Source organism: Myotis davidii, unplaced genomic scaffold, assembly GCF_000327345.1.
Source record: "Myotis davidii unplaced genomic scaffold, ASM32734v1 scaffold161, whole genome shotgun sequence".
NCBI classification, from domain to species: Eukaryota; Metazoa; Chordata; class Mammalia; order Chiroptera; family Vespertilionidae; genus Myotis; species Myotis davidii.
Window position 1 is genome coordinate 1,817,829 of NW_006291567.1, and position 24,633 is coordinate 1,842,461.

Consider the following 24,633-nt stretch of genomic DNA (forward strand, 5'->3'; position numbering starts at 1 on the left):
AGCTCCTTTTTTTCTTTTTTTTTTATTCTGGGCCAGCTTTAGCTCTGAGGCTTGAGTCCAGCTCTGAGGCCTCTGCTGCTGAAAGCAGGTATCTGGTTTGTTTGGGTTCTATAATCGAAACACTGTTTCAACTCCAGCTCTGAGATCTCGGCTGGCTGAAGGCAGGGATCTGCATTTGTTCTATAATTGAAACAATGCTGTGGTCCTGCTCACTGAAGCCCGGCTGGCTGAAAGCAGGGATCTGGGGTTTTGTTTAGCTTCTATATTTGTTACAATGTTTCAGACTGCAAGCTCAGTGGCTGGCAGGGCAGGCGGGGAACGTTGGTTTCCTCCGTCACTGAAGCAAGCAAGCCTCCTGTTCGCTTCCAGCTGCCTGGATGCCGGCCACCATCTTGGTTGGCAGTTAATTTGCATATCGTCCTGATTAGCCAATGGGAAGGGTAGCAGAGTGACACCAATTTGCATGTTTCTCTTTTATTAGTGTAGATGGGATACTTAAATATTTTGTCTTTAACATGAATGCACAAAAATGCTTTTTAAATTTAATGTTTGGCAAGTGTATTTGTTAGTCTGCTAGGGCTGCCATAACAAAGTTCCATAGACTGGGTGGCTTAAGCAAAATAAACTTATTTTTTTCACAGTTCTGGAGGTCAGAAGTGCAATATTAAAGTGCCATTGGGTTTGGTTTCTGGTGAGGCCTTTCTCCTTGGTTTATAGATGGCTGCCTTTCCGTTGTATTTTCACATGGCCTCTTCTCTGGACATGCACAGAGGGAGAGGAATCTCTGTTTTTTCTTTCTCTTCTTATAAAGACAACAGTCTCCAGCCTTATAACCTCACTTAACCTTTATTACCTTTTTAAAGGTTCTAGCCCTAAATAGTCATATTGGGGGTTAGGGCTTCAATTTATGAATTTTTGGAGGACACATTAAGCCCCTAACAGTAGCTTAAACAAAAGAAATTTAGTTTCTCAAAGCTTCAGAGGATAAAAGTTTGAGGTCAAGGTGTTGTCAGGCTTGGTTTCTTTGAGGCCTCTCTCCTTGGTTTTTAGTTGATGGGAGCACACAATTCAGCCCATGACAGCAAGTTATTTAACAAAAAAGTTATAATCATCCACTAGCCAAAATGAATTAGTACCCCCTTTCTTGACCTTAGATATGAAAGGGGTGTTCCACTGGAAGCAGATGTTCATTGCTATTTTTTATTTACTTTCATAAGTGAAGCTTCCCCCTCACTTAGTTATGTTAGTCATCCCTTTGATATTGAAGAAAATGATAATGGGCCAATAAAACCACTTGAAGGTTACTTAGATTTGTTGTTTAGAAGTAAAATAATGTTAAAAAGTCATCAGAATGAATTTGTTATAAGGAAATACTTGTTATATAACAAAAGGAAAATTCCAAAACTAGTTTATGCTCTTGAGAAATTGTTGAAAGAGTACAGTATGTTAGCAAACAATGAATAAAAGCCAAGTTTTAGTTAAATTATGGGTCAAATATTTCTTTCTCAACTGTTGTCCTAATTGTTTTCATAGTCACTTAAATTTTGTTACAACTATTCATATCAAGAAGATTAAGGACATAAGGATGTGACACATCAATTAATACGACTCCTGTGCCCTGGCCAGTGTGGCTCAGTTGATTGGGCATTGTCCCATGCACCGGGAGGTTGCTGGTTCGATTCCTGGTCAAGGGCACATGCCTAGGTTTGGGGGCATGATCCCCAATAGCGGGTGTGCAGGAGGTAGCCAGTTGATGTTGAGCTTTCACATTGACGTCTCTCTCCCTTTCTCTCTAAAAATCAATAAACTTTTCTCAAAAAATATGACTCCTGCATTGCAAAAAAATATTTTTTGAGTGCAGCTTTGAGCAGCATGAAAGAACACAGGCAAATGCTGCAAGCCCTTTGGGCATATGTAAAGTATATGTAAGAATAGCTAATCCCCTTTTAATGCGCACGTATTTTGTGCACTGGGCCACTAGTAGCTAATAACAGGAGATATTTAGCAGAGGGAGGTGGAGAGAGAGAGAGAGAAAAATTGATGTGATAGAGACACATCAATTAGTTGTCTCCCGCATGCACTCTGACTGGGGCTGGGGATTGAACCTACAACCCCGGGACGTGCCCTTGACTGGGAATTGAACCCGAGATCCTTCGGTGTGCACACTGACGCTCTAAGCATTTATTTATTTATTTATTTTAAATATATTTTATTGATTTTTTACAGAGAGGAAGGGAGAGAGATAGAGAGTTAGAAACATCGATGAGAGAGAGACATCGATCAGCTGCCTCCTGCACATCTCCTACTGGGGATGTGCCCGCAACCCAGGTACATGCCCTTGACCGGAATCGAACCTGGGACCTTTCAGTCCGCAGGCCGACGCTCTATCCACTGAGCCAAGCCGGTTTCGGCGACGCTCTAACCATTTAATCACACTATAAGGGCTAGCAGTAGTTTTTATTAAACACCTATTAGCTTGGGTTGTGGCTTTAGAAAAGCCACTGAATCTATTTACATATCAAATTGTTTATCATCTAGTGACAAGCCACTTGTCATACACATTGTTTTTTATTTAAAAATATTTTTATTGATTTCAGAGAGGAAGGAAGAGGGAGAAAGAGATAGAAAAAAATAATTAATGAAAGAGAATCATCAATCAGCTGCCTCCTGGACACCCCACACTGGGGATAAAGCCGTCAACCTGGGCATGTGCCCTGACTGGGAATTGAACTGTGACCTCATGGTTCATAGGTTGATGCTCAACCACTGAGCTACACTGCCCTGGCTCATTTTAAAAATTATAAAAGTAGTTCATGTTTGTGTGGGGGCAAAAAATCAAACTATAGATTTAGCTAGAGCAGCCGTGGGCAAACTATGGCCCGCGGGCTGGATCCGGCCCATTTGAAATGAATAAAACTAAAAAAAAAAAAGACCGTACTCTTTTATGTAATGATGTTTACTTTGAATTTATATTAGTTCACACAAACACTCCGTCCATGCTTTTGTTCCGGCCCTCCGGTCCAGTTTAAGAACCCATTGTGGCCCTCGAGTCAAAAAGTTTGCCCACCCCTGAGCTAGAGTGAAAAATGAGTATCACTTTATCCTGTCCATTCCTGTATTCCACTCTTCTCTCTGTATTGAAGTTTTATTTGTGTTCTTCCAGACCTTTTTCTTTGCTTTCACAAATATATATGTGCTCTTATTATTTTTTTAACAAATTGGAATATATTGTATATATTGTTCTGTGATTTAGTTTTCCCCCTAAATTATGTATAGTTTGGAATTCTTTCCATTTCATTTCATATATACTTCAGGTAATCTTCTGTGGTATGGATTACCATAATTGATTTAACCTCTGCCTAAGGATGAATATTTAGGTTCTCTCCATATTCTTGTTTAAATCATCTGCAGTGAACATTCTTGCGTATATATATCTATATATCTATATATCTATATCTAGTTCAAGGGGAATGTATGCTTTAAGTGTTGATATATACTATTAAATTGCATTCCAAAATGGTGTTCCAAGCTATGCTACACTACTAGTGTGTAGGTCTGTTTGTATTTCCACACATTCACTAACATTGAATATTATCAATCTTTTAAAATTTTGTGAATCTTTTTTTGGGAGTTGGAGATAAGGATGGTATCCCGTTGTTATAATTTTCATTGAGCTTTTAAAATGTGTTTAATGGCCTTTTATTATTCTGTAGTAACGTGCCTGATTATTGCCTTTTCCTGTTTTTCTATTGGATTTATTTTTTTACTCTTACTGATTTGTGGGTACTCTTCCTTCTTGATGGCCTCTGTATAGCCAATGAATTATAAAGGCCCATCCACTTAGCTTCCGAATTATTTCTTTGTTGTGTGTTGTCTTTCTCACTTTACCACCATTGCCTCTTGTATAAGCTTTCCTCTTGCCTGGACTGTTCAGTCATATGACTGCCTCTGCTCTTCACCTTTCCACACAACTGGTAGAAATACCTGACACAGAAGCCTTACCACATCATTCCCCTGCTTGAAACTCTTTTGAAGTTACCAGTTGTACTCAGGATGAAGTATAAGTTTGTCAGTATGGCCTTTAAGGTACCTATGATCTGGTTTATGGCTGCCACAGCTTTCTTTGAATTTTACGTTCTAAATTGCTTGTATTAGCCTATTGATACCATGTTTCTTTTCAGAGCTGGTTATCTCTGATTAACTCCTATTTTTCTTTTAAGATTTATGTCAGGTATTAAATCCTTCAGGATACTTTTCCTAATTCCTCCTCTCCATTTTTATTCTTCTGTAGCACTTTGTGCATATCTCAATCTATGTAGGGATCTATATATGTAAAAGCCTAAGCGACCATTATGACCAGTTGACTGAATGACCAGTTGACTGGTCGTTATGACATGCACTGACCACCACGGGGCAGACGCTCAACACAGGAGCTGCTCCCTGGTGGTCAGTGTGCTCCCACAGCCAATCTCTCACAGCTGGCCAACCTCCTGCAGTCCCTCCACCAGGAACCCCACCCATGCACAAATTTGTGCATTGGGGCTCTAGTTGTGCTTTTTCATTATTTTCACTGTCCCTTGTTTCCTAGACTGAGTTCCTTTTGAACAGTTAACATATGCCTCTCATTGGTCCTAGTACATACTATTTGTTAAATGAATGAAGAAAGTTTGGGAAGTACAGAAAGATGAGTAAATATAGAGGGAAAGATGAGGTTTTTGTTTTAGACATTTTGCGATGCCTCTGGGAAATTTGAGGAAGGATGATTGCCACCAGACTATTAGAAGTAAAGTGTTTAGAACTTAGAAACAAGGTTTTACTTGAGTACCTGGATTTGAGAGTTTTTAGTTTAAATGATAGTAATGGAAGCCACGAGCATGAATGAGCTAGTTCAGAATTTATAGGAGAAGAAAGGAATGTCGATGTTAGAACCTTGAGAAATGCCCACTCACCTTTATAATGTATAAGCACTCATATTAGGTACTTAATAGAGGTCAGTTAAGGGGAAAGCTGATTCCTTACTATTTGGTGGATAGGAAGGTCATCAGTTACATTAGTAAGAACTAAAGACTAGGTGAACAGTACCCTTATATATAGTTAAATTTGTAATTGTGGGGGCAGAATATTGATAGAGTTCATTGCTGATGGCATCAGTTTCTTACTCTGTGAAATAGGAAACTGACAAAAGTTGGAGGGGAGGATTCATACATAGACTGAATGTCTGTTGTGTTTTAACATTGAGGTGGAGAGCTTATTCTCTGGTTGGGGAGAATGTCAGTTAACAAATAAAATAATAAACATATAATGAGAATGCATTATTAGTCTTTTGGATGGGGTTGGAGAGGTAACAGCTTAGGCATACATGGCTATTTTGGAGGGTTCAGCTAAAGATGAAGACTATGTGTGGCACTACATGTAATAAGCATGTGGGACTTTTCTTCATCAGTGCTCAGCAACTAAGTATATATAGGTAAAGTGGATATGATATTGAACTAAGATTTGGAGATAACAGAACAAGGCAATAAGTTGGTTTTGGGTGCTGAGGAGAAAGTGGTGACAGGATGCTCTGTAACCTGGAATTAAAAAGGTGTGATAGAATGTTAGAGTGTTTGGTTCTCTCTTTTTTTAATCTATATCAGTGGCTCTCAGCTGGGAAGGGGAGCGATTTGCCCTCAAGGAACATTGGCAACATCTGGGGACAATTTTGGTTGTTATTACTTTGTGTAGGAGTACTATCTGTATCTAGTGGGTATAGACCAGGGATGTTGCTAAACATCTTATAGTGCACAGGACAGCCCCCACAACAGAATGTCTGGCCTCAGATAGCCAAAGGTTGAGAAACTCTGATCTTTATTAATTTCTTGGTGACCTCATCTAATTCCTGTCTTTACATACACTTTATATGCAGATGACTTTTTCAAATTTGTGTTTCCAATCTAGACCTTTTGCTCCCAACTCAGATTTGTATATCCAGCCTACCTACTCTACATCTCCACTTGAATATCTAATATATATCTCAAACTGCTCCTCATGCAGCCTTTCCCATCTCAGGGAGTAGCAATGATCCTTCTAGTTCCTCGGGCCAGAAACCTTGGTGGTGATTATTTCTTTCACACACTGTATCCAGTTCATAAGGAAATCCTAATGGCTCTACCTTCAAAATACAACCACTTCTTGACATCTCCATTGTTATCAGACTGGTACAAACTACTTTTATATCTCACCTGGATTACTGCAGTAGCCTCCTCAGTGGTCTCTTTATTTATAACCTTAGGGTTGGTAGTCAACACAGCAACCAGAATATTGCTTTGAAAAAAAAAAAAGGTGAGATTATATTAGTCCTTTGCTCAAAACCATCCAGGAGCTCTCCATTTTACTCCAAATAAAATCCAGAGTTCTCATAGTTGCCTCCACCACTGTACATAATATGACCCTTTATTCTCTCTCTGACCTTGTTTCCTTCTGCTCTCATACTTGCAGACTACATTTTAGCCATACTTGCTTCTTCGTTGTTTTCAAGCATTTCAGACACATCTCCTGCTTTAGGCCCTGGCTGTTCTCTTTGCCTGGGACACTTTTCCTCTACATAGCTGCATAGTTAATAATCACCTCTTTTCAGGTTTCTGCTCACTATCACCTTCTGTATGAGAGTTGTCCTGATCACCCTATTTGAAATCTCACAATCTTTCCTATACAGTGTTCTTTGGCTCTTATTCTTCTCTGTTCTCTTTTTTTGCATAGCACTTATTTCTAACATAGAATATATTTTACTTATTTTATCATGGTATCTTATCTTTCTCTTTACTTAGCACCACAAGGGTGTTTTTTTTTAAAAAAAATCTGTTTTGCTAGTTAATAGATATCAAGAACCTTCAGTAATGTCTGGCATGTAGTAGTCACTCAGTAAATATTTGTAAATGGATAAATGAAGGTTAAAGGACTAGACTTCTTGATGAGGTCAAATAAATAGTTGATTAAAAGTAAGGAAGTAGAAGTTAAGGATAGGAGTTTGTGGTCAGAGGTAGACTCTGGGAATACAGCTTTATACAAAAGAGTAAAAAACACCTTTCCTGCCCTTATGAAGCTTACCTTCTAGCTGGGGAAATGTATAACAAACCATGCTAAATAAAGTATGAATATATTATGTTTCATAGTTACATATACACTAAGGATAAGGGAGGGTGACATTTTAGATACATTAGTCAGGAAGGTGTTGCTGAGGAGGTGCCATTTGAGTAAATATCTGAAGAAAGGGAGAGAATGAACCCTGAGGTTATAAGGGTAAGAATATTTCAGGCAGAGGATTAATGCAGGTAATACTGAGATTGGCTTCAGAGTTGGTGGGATTTGGGAAGAAATATCCTTTAAGTAGAACCATATTGTAGGTAAGTGAGGAAGGAGGTTAAAAAGGCATTCTTTACTGCCACCTTCTTGAACAGAATCACTTTTCTCACAGTAAAAGACAATGACCCCTTGTTTATTTTACTATTGTTTCTGCAAATTAAATGTTTATGTTAGGAAGTCATTCAAGAACTAATGTTGGCAAAGCATATTCTTTAAAATCATTTAAAAGCAGTATCATTACCTTTCATGGGCAGCAGAGGGAACCGTTTTGCTAATTATCTAAATCTGGAGGTACCTTATTTTGAGATAAAGCCCTTTCATTTACTATGTTATACAAAAAGAGCAGTTTCCTTTTTCAAAAATAAAGATTTGTGTCCTGGTTAGTGTGGCTCAGTTTGTTGGGCATTGTGCTGTGCACCAAAAGATGGCTGGTTCGATTCCTGGTCAGGGCACTTGCCTGAGTTGCGGGCTTGATCTCTGGTGGGGCGGGGGGGTGCATGCAGGAAGCAGTTGATCACTGTTTGCTCTCACATCGATGTTTTTCTCTCGATTTGTTTTCTTTCAGAGTCTGTTAATATTTGTTTGTATGGGTATGCTGATGTAAGTAAAATAGATAAGTAAGTTTATAAAATTTAGAAGAATTAATAGTATGAAAATCTTTAGAGAATAAATAGCAGAAAAGTGTGTACTGCCATTTGAACTTAATTTGCTTTGCTACAGACAGTTTTTCCTTTTATTCTGTCATATGACATTTTAAGGCCCTGGGAACCTTATGTGTGCCTTGAATGTTTCCTGCATTCTGTGAATGTCCAGCATAAATTCATCAACTACCAAGTTATCTTTTGTTAAATATGCCCCCCTGTACCCCATATATGGTAACAGATAATTGGTCTTTAGTGGCAATATGTAAATCTTGTTTCTTACCAGTTGTTTAGTTAGTATATATTTTGATATTTGCTCAAGCTAATTTTTGTTCTGCTGACTTTCAGGGTGGTTTTAAAGAATCAAATTAAAAATATGTAATTAAAAAGGACATTGATGGCTAATAATTAAGGAATTTTCAAATTGCAAGAGTATAAAGGATAACAGTGGAAAAATATGGTTAATGAGATGGGTTTAAAGAGGCATTTTATAAAGGGACCAACCTACCAGATATGTTTCTTAAATTATATCTTGGTGAAATAATTAGTTGGGAGCTTGTTTACTGTTCTTCAGGTGACTCCTTGTTTCATTCTTTTTTTTAACTGCTTGCTGTTTGGTCCTGTGCTGGAAATGACATGAATAAGATGTACTACCTGTTTTGAGAATCCATTCATCTCATAGAGGAGTGAACACATTCCAACAGTAGTTTCACAATTGAAGGCAAGAGTGCCTCTGAGGTGGGCCTAGGAGTGGGCAGGAGTTGGTCATGGAAGCCTTAAGAGACCAAGAGAACTGTGATTTGGAAGTGGATGAGTTGGAATTAGTTGGCCAGGCAGATGATGGGGTAGGGTGTTGCAATGAGTTAGTTGCCTAGGTTTAAAATCTAACTCTGATATTATGTATTATGTTGTATTCTTAGGCAGTTGTGCATAAGTTTTATCACCTGTAAAATGAGGATAATAATTTCACTGACTTCATAGGGTATTGGGAGAATTAAATTAATACATAGAAAACAGTGTCTTGGCATATACTAACTAATTAAAGGTTAGCTTTTAATGTTAGTTTTGTAGAGATCTAGAGGGTAGAATTGGCAGGTTGTGGTCTTTGAATGTGATTTTTAATGGGAAAGGATGTCTTCAGGGCAGTGGTTCTCAGCCTTGAATGTTCATTAGAATCACCTGGGAAATTAAAAGGTGCTGATGCCTGGGCCCCACCCAAGACCAGTTTAATACTTTCTCTTGTGGTGTGGCCATCAGGTGAGTCTAATGTTCAGTTGGACTGAGAACCACTGGTCTAGAATTATTTCCAGGCTTTTGGCTTGGATGATTAGGGAGCTGATAGTGCCGTTTACTAGGATAAAATGCAAATTGAAAGAAAAGATGTTGCTTTCAACAGAGCACTTGGGCGTTCTAAGAATCCTGTTAGCATTTTCATGCTTTAACTTTTGAAACTAAGGCATACTTTCTAAAGTATTCTGGATTGGATATCATACATATCCAATATATTATGAATATATGATATATATGACTTTCATGCTCTTGTGTCTGCCTTCTCTATAGATTTACCACCTATAATTTTTATTGATTTGTTTGACTCCCTCTTTTAAACTTTCTTATTGATTGCTTCTCCCCTTTGCCCCCATTCAGCCCCTAACCCTATTACTACCACCACTAGAATTTAAGCTCTACCAGAGCAGGTATCTTTGATATTTTTGTTTACCAATAAATCCTGAATTCTTGGTACATAGTATACAGTATATATATTTCTTGAATGAATGAGTAATGAATGTCTAAATTACTGTCATGCTGGTTTTGTTTCCTTCCAGGTTCTTGGCTCTGCTTCAGAGTAAGTGCGATGTTGTAGAACAGGGCTGCAGAGCGATTTCTAAGAACTGTTTTTTCCTGTATTTTAGTTGAATAAGCATAGAACTCAATTTTTAGCTGCTATAGGTTTTAAGAATCAGTTGAGCAAATGCTTCTTAATATATCTAAACAATGAAAACTTTTTAAATGTTTTGATAGGAACCACCAAAGCCACCTCTAAATAACTTTCAAGTGGGGATGAAACTAGAAGCTGTAGACAAAAAGAATCCGGATATGATATGTCCTGCAACTATTGGAGGTGTTAGAGGAGACGAAGTTCATATCACATTTGATGGCTGGAGTGGAGGTTTTGATTACTGGTGCAAATACTATTGCCGAGATATTTTCCCAGTTGGGTGGTGTCGTCTGGCAGGAGATGTATTGCAACCACCAGGAGCCAATGGTAAGATAATAAGTAACTACATCTTCTTTTATTTTATTAAAAATATATATAACTGCTATTGGCATTGAGGTTAGCATTTCATACCCACTGGAGCCACAGGCAGAACAATGAGGGCACTGTCCAGGCTAGAGAACTGGAGATAAAAGAAGACTGTGATTAGAATTATTGAGGGCCAACCCAGTATCATAGTCTGAATTGACAGTCTACACTGGAGATATGTGCAAAGCTGGAACTATTCTTGGACCATTGAAGCCTCGCTGCTGTAAGCACTTTGGGGTACTTAGTATCCTTTATAGTTGATATTAAACTTAAAATTACACATGGTATTCCACTGTTTATATCTAGAAGATAGAATTTAAAAGGTTGGGCATAACAATTATTACATACATGTTTTACATGATTTTGGTCATGTTACAATTAAATTGATACTTTGATAGTCTTAAGTAAAATTTACACATCAGTGAACATTTCGACCCTATGGAAGCCATCATAGATTAGTATGTTATTTTAGTCATGGGTTTATCAGTTGTGATGTTGTGTTTCATAAGTTGAATACTATATGATTTTCTGGATATTTTCTTTCAGAGAAAAGTCATCAAAAGATTGGACTTTTTTGGTGACTCTTCCAAGGGCGTAGACATGCCTAACCTGGTTTTCTGAGAGTGGAATAGCTGCTGAGATTTAAGATGGGTCTATGCACATAACCCATTCATTGGCCTAAGTTAAATATAAACTTATTAGTGGAATTAAATGTAAACATACTTAAAATTTACCTCACTAAATTTATTTATACTTGAAAAAGAGAAAATGGATGTAGAAAATTAGTAGGTAAGCTGTGTGGAGGAAGGGAGTAGAGGTAAGCACATGTAGCCGTATTACATTAGTCCTTTCTTACCTGTAGGGAATATGTTCCAAAACTCCCAGTGGATATCTAAAACCTTGGATACTGCCCAACTCTATATATTCTATGTTTTTTCCTATACATACATACATATACTTTTTGGCTTCTCTTTGGCATATCTGAATTGCCAGCATCACTACTTTTGCATTTTGGGGCTATTATTAAGTAGAATAAGGGTAACTTGAACACAAGCACTGTGATACCATGACAGTGTATCTGAGATGGTACTAAGTGACTAATGGTGGGTAGCGTATATAGCATGGAGATGCTGGACAAGGGGATGATTCATGTCCTGGTTGTGTAGGAGTAGGATGAAGTGAGATTTTATCATGCTACTTAGAATGGCACATGATTTAAAACATATGAATTGTTTATTTTGGAATTTTCTATTTAATATTTTTGGGCTGGAATTGACCATGTGTAATTGAAGCCATGGAAAGCAAACCACAGATAAGGGAGGAATTTTTTGTAATTTGTGTCTTTAACACAATACTACATACCATGATGTTCTTTTTATTAGGCAACTCTTAACAGTTTCTTACTGCCATAATTGTATGAAGCAGACATTAGTGATTGATTTTTGTAAAATTTAGTATGATACAGATCTATATGCATATGATACTAAGATAAATGAGGCATAGTCTCCTCAAGAAGTTTGCTTTCTATTGGGAGAGGGATGAGTGGAGGGATAGATTTAAAAATATGATATAGAATTAAAAATGTAAAAATAGAGATGTATGCTAGATATGAAGTTGGTTCAAAGACATCCAGTCTGTTTAGGCTGGAGGTAAAAGTGGTTGGTTAAAGAAAAGCTTCACAAAAAGACACATGATAACACTATTAAGAGAGGAGAAAGAGTTTGGTAAGGGGAATGGAGATAAAGGTAGAGTAGACACATCACAAAGGTTAAAATTACACAGTTTATCTTGAAAACTGATGAGTTCAGTTTGTGACACAGTGACTTTGGAATGTGTGGCTACAAATGCTATTGTCCTCCAGCATCTGGTCTCCCTTTTTTTCTTAGTAATACAAGTTGGCTGCCTGACATAAAGACTATTGTTACAGCCTCTCTAGCAATTAGATGTGATCATTAGATTAAGTCCTGGTCAATGGAATAAAAGTACAGGTAGTATGTTCTACTTCCAGGAGGTGTATTACAGAGAGATGAATGTACCCATCTCTCTTTCTTCCTCCTGCTCTGTCCTGCTGCTAGAGATGTGGTTGTTTTGGGTGGAGCTCTGTCTCGGACCATGAAATGGGGACCATATTCTAGGCATAGTGGAGTTTAAAGTAGAAAGGAGTCAGAGTCTCTGTGAACTTTGTGGAGCAACATTTTCATACTAGCCTGTTCCAGACTATTACCTGAGAGAAATAAACTTCTATGTTATATAAACCTCTATTCTTTTAGGTTTTTCTGTTATTGTTAGCTGAACTGAATCCTAACTGATTCAAGGTAGCTTTAGGACGTCCATGTGGACATGTCCATTGGAGAGCTTCATATGCAGGTATGGAGCCTAAAAAGGATAGATCTTGTTTGACAAAGCAGGTTTGAGAGTCTTCGTGTTCATCAAACAAATATTCTTTGTATCAGGTGCGATTATAGGTGCTGGCAGGGGGAAGTGGCAGTTTATACATCCTATCGATAGCAGTAAGTAGTGGAAATTTGGGGTGTAATTTTAATTGTGCATGTGTAACAGGTGGAGGTAGAAGAGGACCAATGAAAGGATTTCCTGGGTCAACATTTATTTTTTAAAATATATTTTTTATTGATTTCAGAGAGGAAGGGAGAGGGAGAGAGAATCACTGATCATCTGCCTCCTGTACATCCCAAACTGGGGATCCAGCCTGCAGCTTAGGCATGTGCCTCCACTGGGAATGGAACTGCAACCTCCTAGTTCATAGGTCTACACTCAACCACCGAGCCACGCAGGCCAGGGCCTGGCTCAACATTTAAAACAGTAATTCTCACACTTGAATCACCTGGGGGAGCTTGTTACAAGGCGGATGTCTTGGAACTTATATCCATGGGTTCTGAGCCAGTAGGTCCAGAGTGAAGCTCAGGTGTTTCCACTAAAAACAGATTTTAGAGAGTTGAGTAAATAAAAGATGCAGAGCGTTTTTTAAAATGTTATTTCACCAGTACTTTCTGAGATCTACCTGCTCTGTTTTTTACCCCACTAGACATTTCACCAGTTAAAGTGAAATTTAGAAACCTTTAAATGGTCTTTAAAAACATACAGAAATATTAAATATATTTACTTGAATATTAAATAATTTAAGGGCCTTAGAGTTAGATAATTTAAAAAGCTATAAATAATAAATTAATTCAATTTCATAAATTAAAAATATTTATTGTTTTTGTTAATTTTGAATATTCTTAAACACACTAGAAATGTTTGTTTTTCAACCGTTATATAATTGCTTTTTCAACACTAGTTTTAGGATATATCACTTAAAACTTTTTCAAATAATAAATGACTAAAGACAATTAATTCACTTACATGATTTCTTAAAGAAATGTAGTGAGGCATCCATGAATGCCACTTGATTTGACTTTACATTAAAAACTACTTATTTAAGCTTTACTGGTTTTCTGTTTAAGAATAGTAATAAAATTTAATTTACTATAAAACTTTTTTTTAAATAAAAATTTCCTCCCTGTGTTAACACTTCTATAATCAGAAACAGCCAAGTTCTATCAGGCTAATCATTGGTAGAAAAATCCACCAATGATTAGCATGATCAATCCACCAATGAGAAGCATGCCTTGGATAGAAAATTCAGCAAGCTGTGTGGCTTTTTCTCCCTCTTGTTTATTTAGGTTTTCTTTTCTTGGTTCTTGTTATGACCTTACAATCTTTCAAGGCCCTTTGCTTCTGATTGGTGCTGTCACAGCTCACCAGACTTACTCTGGAGACCAATACAGGGTGAGGAGGAGGAAAGATCTGTGCTGCTGTGTCCTTGGCAACTTAAAGAAGGCTGAGTCAAGCAAACTAAAACAAGTCTCATTGTAAATTTTCTTCGTGAAGAATTTAGTTGATCTTACTTTTTTGTTTCAACTTGTCCCCCCTTTGTATCTTATATCTTAGCTCTCTCTTAAAAATGATATTTAGGAATGCCCTGCAAGCCCTTCTTTTGTCTCCAGCATATACAGTTAGAGGAATTACAGCCAGTCATCTCATTTAAGTCCAAATATTTATCAATACAGGAAGGAGAAAAACTTAGAATCTAGCAACTTAGATTCAGAACTGGGACTACCATAATTTTGAAGGCCTTTTAAAAAAATCTTTTCTTTTTTACTATTTTTATTTGGGGAAGTTTATAAACAAATAAGTTGCTATTATGCTTCTATAATTTTATTTATTGTTCTTTTTATTTTTGTTTTAGTTTGTGTCATTAAACATTTTCTTTCTATAATTTTATTTATGAACACAGTAAATGTAGGTTTTTCATCATTTGAGAAATTGGGAGAAATTCTGAAGCAGAGAATTTTTTTTATTGTTGACTCTATTACAGATGTCCCTCAGTTCACCCCCTTTGCCTCTCCCACCCTGTCCCCGGTTCCCCTAGGCCTTCAGCACATTATTGCCTGTGTTAATGTGCTATGAGAAGCAGAATATTTAAAAAAAACTGTCCCAGCATTATTTTTTCTAATATTGTGGGATATTAACAATTTTAAGAAATAAATTGCTACATTTTAAACCATTCTGCCTGGCTTTAAAGGTACTTAAATACTCTTAAAGTTAAGTATATAAATTAAACTTTTGAACATAATAGTTTTATTTAACTTAGTTTCAGGTTTATGCATCATTGATTGTAAATAAATGACCCACCCTGGTGTGAAGTGTCTGTCATCTTGTAGCTTAATTCTTCAAACAGTTATGACCATACAGACCAGGGACGAGGGCAGCAAACTTCCAGATGCTTTGAGTATAAAGTTGCAGAATCCCAAGGGTATAGAGGAATTCTTCTGGTCAAAAGGGAACTGTGGAAGAGGGGAAAACCTACAATCAGGAAGGTGTAGCCAAGCATTCCTGAGTAGTGGCACCATAGGCCATCAGTGACCACCTTAACTCTTCTTGATTAAATCTTTCATTTTATTGAGTCCCTCAATACTTACCTCACCTCTCAGGGAAACAGCTTTAATTTACAAGTGGAACTCAGTGGTAAACATGACATGTCTTTCACACTTTGTAAAACATTTCTGATAATGAATATTTGATAGAACTGTCATATTAAATTTATTTTGTTGCTAATTCAGACATAAATTTTATGAATACGAACTTCAAAAAATTTTAAATAGATTTTAAATGTAATTATCTTGGGCACTGTTTGCTTCTTTGAATGCTGTTTATTTTATGTATGCGTGCAAGTGTGTGTAGGATTCACTTTTTTAATTAAAATTTTATGGGAGTGGGCTTTAAAATCTAGACTTTTCATCTTTCTTAAAAGTTAACTAGTCAGTTTATATAGTATTCTTATTTTTCGAAGCCCTTCCTATGTAATATTTTTTGAACCGATTCAAAGTTAGTCTTTTGAGAAATATTTGAAAGCCTTCATTGAGCAAACAAGTAGTAGTGCTACTCCCCACCCCCACTTCATTGTTATTTAAAAAAAAAAAACAGAACTCCCCCCCCCCCGAAATTATGGCTGATTTTGCTCTTTGTTCAGATTTGTGCAGAGGAGTATGTGGTGTCTAAAATCTTGTACTTCTCTAAATTTTAAATGATGATCTTACAGTTTTTAGTACATATATTTACTAACTTTCCCCCCCTTTTTTTAAAAATATGATTGGTGTATGTTCAGTAAAAAACACATAAAGCAGCACTTTCCCTATCTCTGTTATAGTAGGATAAAAGTAACAGAAGTACTTATAAGTAAGGTTGTAAAAAGCTCAAGGTGTGCCAGTCCCACCAGAAAGCTTCTCAGTAAACACTAAAATATTTGTTTAAATTTTTGCTGTCAATGTAGCTTAAAATATAGACTAATATACTTAGCTTATTTAGTAATCTTCTTGTTTGGTATACATGAAATAGTTCAAAATGCTGTCAACCCAAATTATTCACTCAAAGGCCATGAAATTTAAAACAGCTGATATTTTCTTTTTTATAGGTACAGCTTGCAATAAATGTTTTGCTTGTCCTAATGAGACAGATATGATACAAACAAGTATCTTAAGAAAGCAAATGCCCTTTTTCTGTTTTAAGCGTTTCAGCTAAATATTTCAATAATTGCTAGCAGAACCCGGAGCTTCTTTCTTGTTTCTATTCTATGATATATTCTAACAAGCTCTCTTGAGACTATTAAAATGTCCTGGTTTTTAGGACATGTGGTCCAGTGGGGATAACTTTGTCTACAGAGGCAATGGGTTTGCAGTTAGATTTTGCATGTCTTCTCATTTCTTTCCAAATTCTCTGACCCAGGGTCACCTTTAGTCCCTCTGTGAAGGCAGTAGTGAAGGAAGTTTGAACAGGTGACTGATGATCACTGCCTATAGGGTCCACAGACAATGTGTGAATTACTTTAGCAGTCCTCTTAGTCCCCTCCTCCCACTTCCACCCCCTTAAACCAACAAATGCAAATAGCTTCATCCCCATTTGCTAGAAATTCAGGCTTGCTCAGGCAACCTGGGCTTTGTTGACTTGCTTTTTTCAGAAGGGCAGTTTTATTCCTGATAAAGGAGGAGGCCCATGAGTAGAACCTAAATCACCTTTATGGTAAGTGCAGCAACAGTTTGTTTCTCTGGATTATTTCCAAAGGTGGGATTACCCTCAAAGTTTCTTTATATTGTAATTGAAATGTGGTTAAAGAAATTCATTGTCTGCATTATTAGCTTTTGTGTATTAAACATCCCAGTCATTTCTGTGATCTCAAAGACCCTGTTTTATTCTAAATATCACATTAATTTTTAGCACTATTATTTGATTAGTCACTTCTAAAAAATTGTTTTATGATACAAGGGAAAAGTCAGTTTGATTATTTCAACCATAAAAATTGTTTAAATAAAAAAAGGAACAACCCGATTGTAAGTTAGATTTGATCATTTAAATCTACAGTTTGTAATGAAAAGTGTTGGCAATTTTTTTCTGTAGCCTTGAGTAATATAATTTTCATTGATAATACATGAGACTTAGTAAAAGTATGTTTATGATACAGTAATGTGGATACCATATTTTACCAAGTAAATATTGTGTCAATACATTTACTGTGTTTTGTGGAAAGTATAGCAGTGATTGTTTTTAATAGTATTATGGAAATCACTCTACAGAAGTCATTCAATAAGAAAAAATGTTGTGGTTTAAAAATTGAATGGATTTTAAAGGCTTAGGTGATAGGAATTGACCTGATACAACTGAAGTTGCTTCTTTTCATGTGAACATTTTTTCTTAAAATATTAAAGGTTTTAGAAATGGTCATCTTCTTTAATAATATTGTGACCAAAATCTTGGTTTTTTTTGAAGTGAGCAGTTATGAGGAGGAATTGTAAAAAAAAAAAAAAAAAGGGCTTTATGGGAAGCATACTCATGAAGCTGAAGGGAGTAGTGTACAAAGCATTTATGATTGGCAAGTAGAAAACAAGTATATTTTAAAAACACTCTTAAATTAAAGCCCTTCTAAATTCTAACTGTGATTTCTGATTTCTAGCTTGATTTCCTTTCTGGGTTGAATACTTATGAGATATAATTATATAACAGGATAAGAAAACCATGTAACTTCTACTAAGTTCGATTTTCTTATTTTAATTTAGAATGTATGCCAAGAGGCACTGTCATTTAGGTATGGAGATAAAGAGCTTAGCTGGACTTTTGTATTTTAAGTTAGAGAGTTATCCTTTAACCTTTTAATTGTGTTTGGGGATTTCTTTCCTGTAACATTTTTACAACTTCTCAATAACCTTAAGATAGACTATTCTATTCAAATTAAGGTATGTGTTATAAGGTGTATGAGGAGTTTTTCTCTGTCTTTCTAAAAATCTGTTTATTTTAGCTCTCCATGCCCTGTTTTGAAAAGGGGGAGAGGGGAGTGCATTGAAGCTTCAGATCCTTTCAGTATATTTGATTTTGGTTTAGTTGTCCAGATACCATCTTTTCAAAGCTGCTGGAAAAGACATGCACCACTTCCCAAATTGAGATGTTCTATGAGACCCCAAAAGCAGATCTTTACTTTTTCAAGTGAATGAGTCATTTATTTCTGTGTGGGAGTTACCTTTTATTATCTGCTTGAGGTATTTTTAATTATGTAAAACTGTGGTTCTTGGTATTGAGAGGGAAACCTACATAGGTCATCATGGAGACTCAGAAAGGACGATGGAGGAGCTTAGGTAGTAACAGGCTGGACTTATTCATACTATTAGACTCTGACCATATTGACCAAACCATCTCTGCTTAGTAAATGAGCAGGGAACTGTGCAGGTTAGAATAGATAACTTGGTGCAAGGTCTCAGAGGATTAAAAGATGAAAAGGCAAGTCTCATTTCCATAAAAACTGGTACAGCTACTACTAAAAATTAGAGACCTTGTTTTTCTTTGTAACTTTTCTAGTGTTTTCCATCCTTTCCCTTGTAGTGATTATTTGAAAAACAAATCTTTTTTAAATGAAGGGGGGCTTAAAAAGGACTTTAATACTTGTTTGGGGCACAGTAGGAAAGTGAGAAGGTGAAAAAGCAGTATTGTAGAGTATGTGATGATAAAAGGAAAAGTGATAGGCAGAGACCTGTGCAAGGCAAGATTGAGGTGTGGGCAGTGTCTGACCAGCACAGAGAGTGCCCCAGCTACTATGAATGGAATACTATGTATATGTCTCTGATAGTCAACTGCTTACGCAGCAGAGATGCTTTTGTGATTATGTTCTGCTCAGTCAACTTGGACCAGAACTGTGGGGATGAATAGGTTGTCAAGAAGTAAAGATTTAGCCCAGTGGGTGTGGCTCAGTGGTTGAGCATTGACCTATGAACCATGAGGTCACCATTCGATTCCCAGTGAGGGCACATGCCTGGGTTGCAGGCTTGATCCCCAGTAGTGTGGATTTTATAGCCATCAGTGATATTCTAATGTTCTAAAGCAGGAGTTGGCAAATTACAACCCAAGGGCCACTTCCAGCCCATGTAGCCTATGAGCTAAGAATGGTTTTTATATTCATTAAGGGTTTAAAAAGATAAGCAAACGAATAAAGAAATGAAAAAGAATATGTAACAGAGACTGTATATGGCCTTTATAGCCTAAAATATTTACTATCTGGCCCTTTACAGAAGAAGATTGCTGACCCTTGTATAGGTCAGGCCCAGAGAAAACAAACGCTAGTGTGATTAGAGGTGGGAGCTGACATGCTGGATGTGGTCAGAGATTAAGGGATAATACAGTAAATGATACTAATTGGAGGGTATTGGTGGATGTGGATAGTTGGGTGCAGGTTGATAGGGAGTAAAGTAAAGCCAGGAGAAAGCTAATAGATAGGGCTGAAATTGACAGGACTTGTGGCTATATCTCAAAGAGAATGAAAATCATGGTTAGTCCCTGGCTGGGTGGTTCAGTTGGTTGGAGCATTGTCCTGAATGTCAAAAGGCTGCAGGTTCAGTCTCCAGTCTCGAGGTGTATATAAGAGGCAACCAATAGATGTTTCTCTCTCTCTCTCTATCCCTTCCTCTGTCTCTAAAATCAATAAAACATATCCTCTGGTGAAGATCCCTTTCTCCCTCTCTCCTTCTCTCCTTCATTCCCTCTCTCCCTCCCTCCCCACCCCCCCATTCCTCTCTGTCTAAAATAAATAAACATATTCTCCAGTGAGGATAAAAAAAGGAATAAAAGCATGGTGAGTTGGTATGAAGCAAAGATGATAAGTAAGGATATTGGATATATAGAAATTGGGCACAGTTGGTTATCTTGGAGATAGAAGAGTTCCAGAAATTACTAAGTATAAACATTTTAGGGAGAAAATGAAATATCCAATGATGAGGTCAGGATGATGAAGTATGAGAAATATGGTTAGATTCATGAAGATGATGACAGGGAGACTGTGTACGAGGAAATAATGTGAATTTGATTACTGCAGTTATTAAAGAAAGTGGAAGTGAGAGTGGAGCATGAGGTATATGATGATAAGGAAGGAAGAAGAGAATGTTGTAAGTAGATGAATTACTCTAAATGGGGGTAGGGGGGAATGATGGTGACAATTAAGTGGTTCTCCATTTGCTCTGGCCCCTGAGAGAAGACGTTTCCATCTCTTTGACATGGTAGGTGATAGAAGGTAGATAAAAAGGCTGCAGGGAAGATGTGGTATTCTTCATTGAAGGTCAGTCAGATCTATACTTAGGCCTTGAATATGGGAAGAGCAAAGTAGTAGATTTGTTTCAAGTTGTAAAATGAAGCTCTCAAAATAAAAGTAGTTGATTATTGCATAGATGTATAAATGTTTTATTTATGTAACTCATCCTGTGAAAAATTTTTGTTTGACATTAGTACTTATTGTGTGTAAAATTCATTTTTTTGTAATGAAGTTATTATGGTATAATACTAAAAATATATATTTAATTGTGAACATAGACTAAAATAACATGGCAGGTAATGGCTCTTTGAAATATTAAAACAGTTTGGGTTGGGCTAGTAGATCTAAATCACTTAGGTTTGATAGTGGTCCTTCCATGACAATGTTAATGTGGCGTCTATATTCTAGTATATGAAGCTTTGTTATTAGACATACATATAAGAAGATAATGTGCCTTAGCCGTTAAAAATCAAGTACAGGGGACTCCCCTGGCCTCTGAAAGATAAAGCAGGAGCTATTGGTAGCTGCTTTATGTTTTTCTGCATTGATGGACAAAGTGATTCCTGCATATAGCATAATTATTAGCATAATTTCATGGTAATGAAGGAGGAACTCTTCTCTATGCAAAGGGCTAAAAATATGAGAAGCAGACAAAAGGTAAATAGAAATTTTCAGTGCACCAAATTTAAAGTTATTGGCTGCTCTTATAAAAGCCTCTACTTTTTTCTGGAGAATTAGATTATTTCCTGATAATAAGAAATCCTAAATACCTAAAACTTCATTTTAAATCATTCCTTTATTTTAAGTGGTTTTCAATGATTAACTTTTGGAATGTTGTTAAAGATTAATTTATATTTATTTTGAGTAGTAAAAAGACAATACCTTAATTATGTCATTTACTTTAATTTTATTTTTGTGTTGTGTTTTTCCCCACTCAGTTATTACAAAGAATACAGCTAAAAGACAGTCTTCCCTTTCCAAAGCAAGCCAGCAGTCAATGCAGTCTTCAAAGAAAACTGCTGTAGCACTCCCAACACAACCGACCAGGAAGTCAGCACGGATTAAACCACCTGTATGTCCTCCAGCCCCCAAGAAAGAAAGTTCTGCTAAAAATGTCACACCAAAGAAAAAAGTCCCAAAAAAGGTTTGTTGTGCCTTCTACTAATTTGTATTATAGGTCTGTGTAGTGCCTTATTATTTATAATATATAGTTAAGATTTACTAAGAGTATGATGAATCCCTTTAGGAGTTTACTAAGAATACACACACACACACACACACACACACCACACACACACACACACACACACACACACACGGCTGTTTACGGCCTACATAGCCATTGAGATTGATATTTCTTTTCTTGGGTGAAAGTAAAACTTTGAATAGTGTTTGACCTCTTAAAAACCATATTGCGATTAGCTGACACTGCAGCTGTGAGTCCAGCGCAGAGCGGTGTAGCCACTACAGATACCTGATATTGTGTTCTGAGGAGTGGCCAGTGGTGGGATGAAGTGGGCCAGGGCCCGTTTACACTAAGATGTACTACGGATCAGCATGTACCAGAGGTGGAAGTCCAGTTCAAATGCAAGAGGACAAACGTAGAGGCTGTCCTCTATTGAGCAAAAGAGTGTGCCATCTCAGCAGCAGCAAATGCCAGTGGTGGACTTTGAGGCAGAACTGAGGCAGGCATTCTTAGCTGACACACCAGGAAATGGTTAAAGCAGTCTTCAGACATCCCAGGTAGCTGATTCCAAGCAAAAAACCAGGCTCCACCTACTGTTGGAAGCTTCTGCCCCAGCTTGCATTGTTTGTAGCAAAATCTGCATCATACCTCTTTGTCTGTAGCCTACCCTTTGGTCTTTTTTTTTTATTGCTTAAAGTATTACAAAGGGTATTACATATGTTCCTGAATTCATCACAATCACAGAGGATCAAGTCCATATGTTTTTGTCTAAAGCCTTGAAGGTGCCAATGAAGATTTGGCCATCTTGAAGGATACAATTCATTCTATATGTTCTGCAGCATTTTGCTGCTCTTTCCCACAGTCATGATTGCTGTCCCACCAAATCAAATATCTACAGTAAAGTTTCAGGATCCTTAAGACCAAAGGGTATTACACATATGTAACGTGAAGCAGCCAGAATGTGAAGAAAAGCAGGTTTGGGGTCTGGTGCTGCATGGGGAGAACTTGGTTTCCATGAGTGTGGAGGTACGTCCCTCCAAAGATCTGGCATTGTTTGAGTGCCCTTGTTGGAGCTGCAAGAGGTGCTGGAGTTGGCAGGGCCACTGGCAGAGGAGTACCAGCTGGTGTTCCAATTCCTCAGGCTCTTGTTGGATTACCAGACTCTGTCTAAGGGGTTGGGAGACCATTTTAGCAGGTAATGACTCCACATGGAAGAGACACTGTAGCAGCTGCTGCAGTTGCAGCCACTTGCAGCATTGCTGGAGCCCCAACTCAGTACCCATCAGTCAGGGACTCCCCCCACATTAATGAGCCAAGTAACCCCACTTCCATACATTATTCTCCACCTGGTATGAGGCCACCCATGGGATAACCAGTTGGGCTTCTCCCTGCTTGAGGGATGCCAATAGTCATGCCCCCTCCAGGAATGAATGAAGAGGTCCATCTCCCTCAGGAATGAGTCCACCAAGACCCTAGGGTACTATTGATCCTTAGTTACTTTTTTTCCTGCAGTGGGTCTTGTAAAAGTGTGTGGAGTGTTGTGAGCTTTTGTCCCCACTGTGCTGTGTTCATATTTGCTAATAAATGCATAGAGCAATTAAACTGTGGGAAAGAACCTCCAAAACCACTTTGAAAGTACTGCATGAGCGTGTTTATGTTCAGACAGTTTATTTAAAACTCAGTATATTTTACAAATAAGTCTGAGATGAATTTTACTGTACATAAATTATACTTCAAACTGGGGGGATTGGGGAAATCAGTGTGGTCAGTTTAATGATGCTAGATCTATATTCTATTCAACTGACTTCCTCAAAGAAAGCAACTCTAAAACCTGGAAATAATAGAAAAAGCAGCTACCTGAAGACACTGGAGAATGAATGGAAACTGACAGACTCTGGGGCGGGGGGTTGGAGTACACACAGTAGGAGGGGTATTATACAAAATTTTGTATCTGGCAAAAATACCCTTCAAGATTGAAGGGGAACTAAAAGATTACATTTTTAGATAAAGCATGCATAGAGAATTCATCACTGGCAGTCATGCACTATAAGAAATGCTGAAGAAAGCTTATCTCTGGGTAAGTAAACAAATGACTTACTTTTGGACATTTTTCTTCTTAGTATCCTTAAAATGATGTAATTGTTTAAAACAATAATTATAATCTTGTGGGGTTTATAACATACATAGATAAAATGCATAAAACAGTTATAGTATAAAGTCTTGGGTTGGGGGAATGGATTTGTGTCAATGTAAGGCTTCAACATTTTATGTTAAGTAGTACAGTATTAACTTTATGGATTGGACATTATAATCACCAGGGTATAGTGTAAAAATACAAATGCAAAGAAGCATAGCTAAAAAGCCACTTAAGTAATTAAAAAAAAGATAAGGAGGAATGGAGGAGCAAAACACAGAGTAGACAAACAGAAAATGGTAGATCCAGACATAAACACATTAAAAATTATTTTTTAAATTAGTGGACTAAACTCTCTAATTTAAAGACAGAACTTAAGAAGGTGAAGGGATTAAGCATAACAATATTATCACACAGACACAATGAAATAGCTCCTAGGAAACCTCAAAAGTTGATCTAAAATAAAGTATTTTTTTTTCAAATTTTATTTTTTATTACAAAGGGTATTACATATGTGTCCATTTTTTTCCCCGCCCTAGACAGTCCCCTAGCTAAAATAAAGTATTAGTGATGTTTAATAATGCCCAGAGTACATTTGGTTCTTATATACAACTAGAGGCCTGGTGCATGAAATTCATGCAGGGGGGTCGGTCCCTCAGCCCAGCCTGTACCTTCTCCAGTCCAAGACCCCTTGAGGGATCAGGCCTAAACCGGCTGTCAGACATCCCTCTCGCAATCTGGGACTGGTGGCTCCTAACTGCTCACCTGTCTGCCTGCCTACTTGCCCCTAACCGCTTTCTCCTGCTGGCCTGATCACCCATAACTGCTCTCCCCTGCTGGCCTGATCGCCCATAACTGCCCTCCCTGCTGGCCTGGTCACCCACAACTGCCCTCCCCTGCTGG

The 24,633-nt window shown here is 37.3% G+C and overlaps 1 protein-coding gene and 1 pseudogene across 6 annotated transcripts in view; both read left to right on the forward strand.

The window, feature by feature from the left end:
• SCML2 (sex comb on midleg-like 2 (Drosophila)) overlaps positions 1-24,633 on the forward strand; it is an 82,110-nt gene that overhangs the window by 17,861 nt on the left and 39,616 nt on the right. For 5 of the 6 annotated variants that reach the window (XM_015564885.1, XM_015564888.1, XM_006765131.2 and 2 more), the window contains exons 7-8: positions 10,005-10,248; positions 21,349-21,554. In XM_015564885.1, coding sequence (XP_015420371.1) covers positions 10,005-10,248; positions 21,349-21,554 — 450 coding nt within the window. The remainder of the gene's footprint in view (positions 1-10,004; positions 10,249-21,348; positions 21,555-24,633) is intronic. The other variant, XM_015564887.1, reaches the window with a different exon arrangement.
• LOC102769899 lies at positions 21,951-23,055 on the forward strand (annotated as a pseudogene).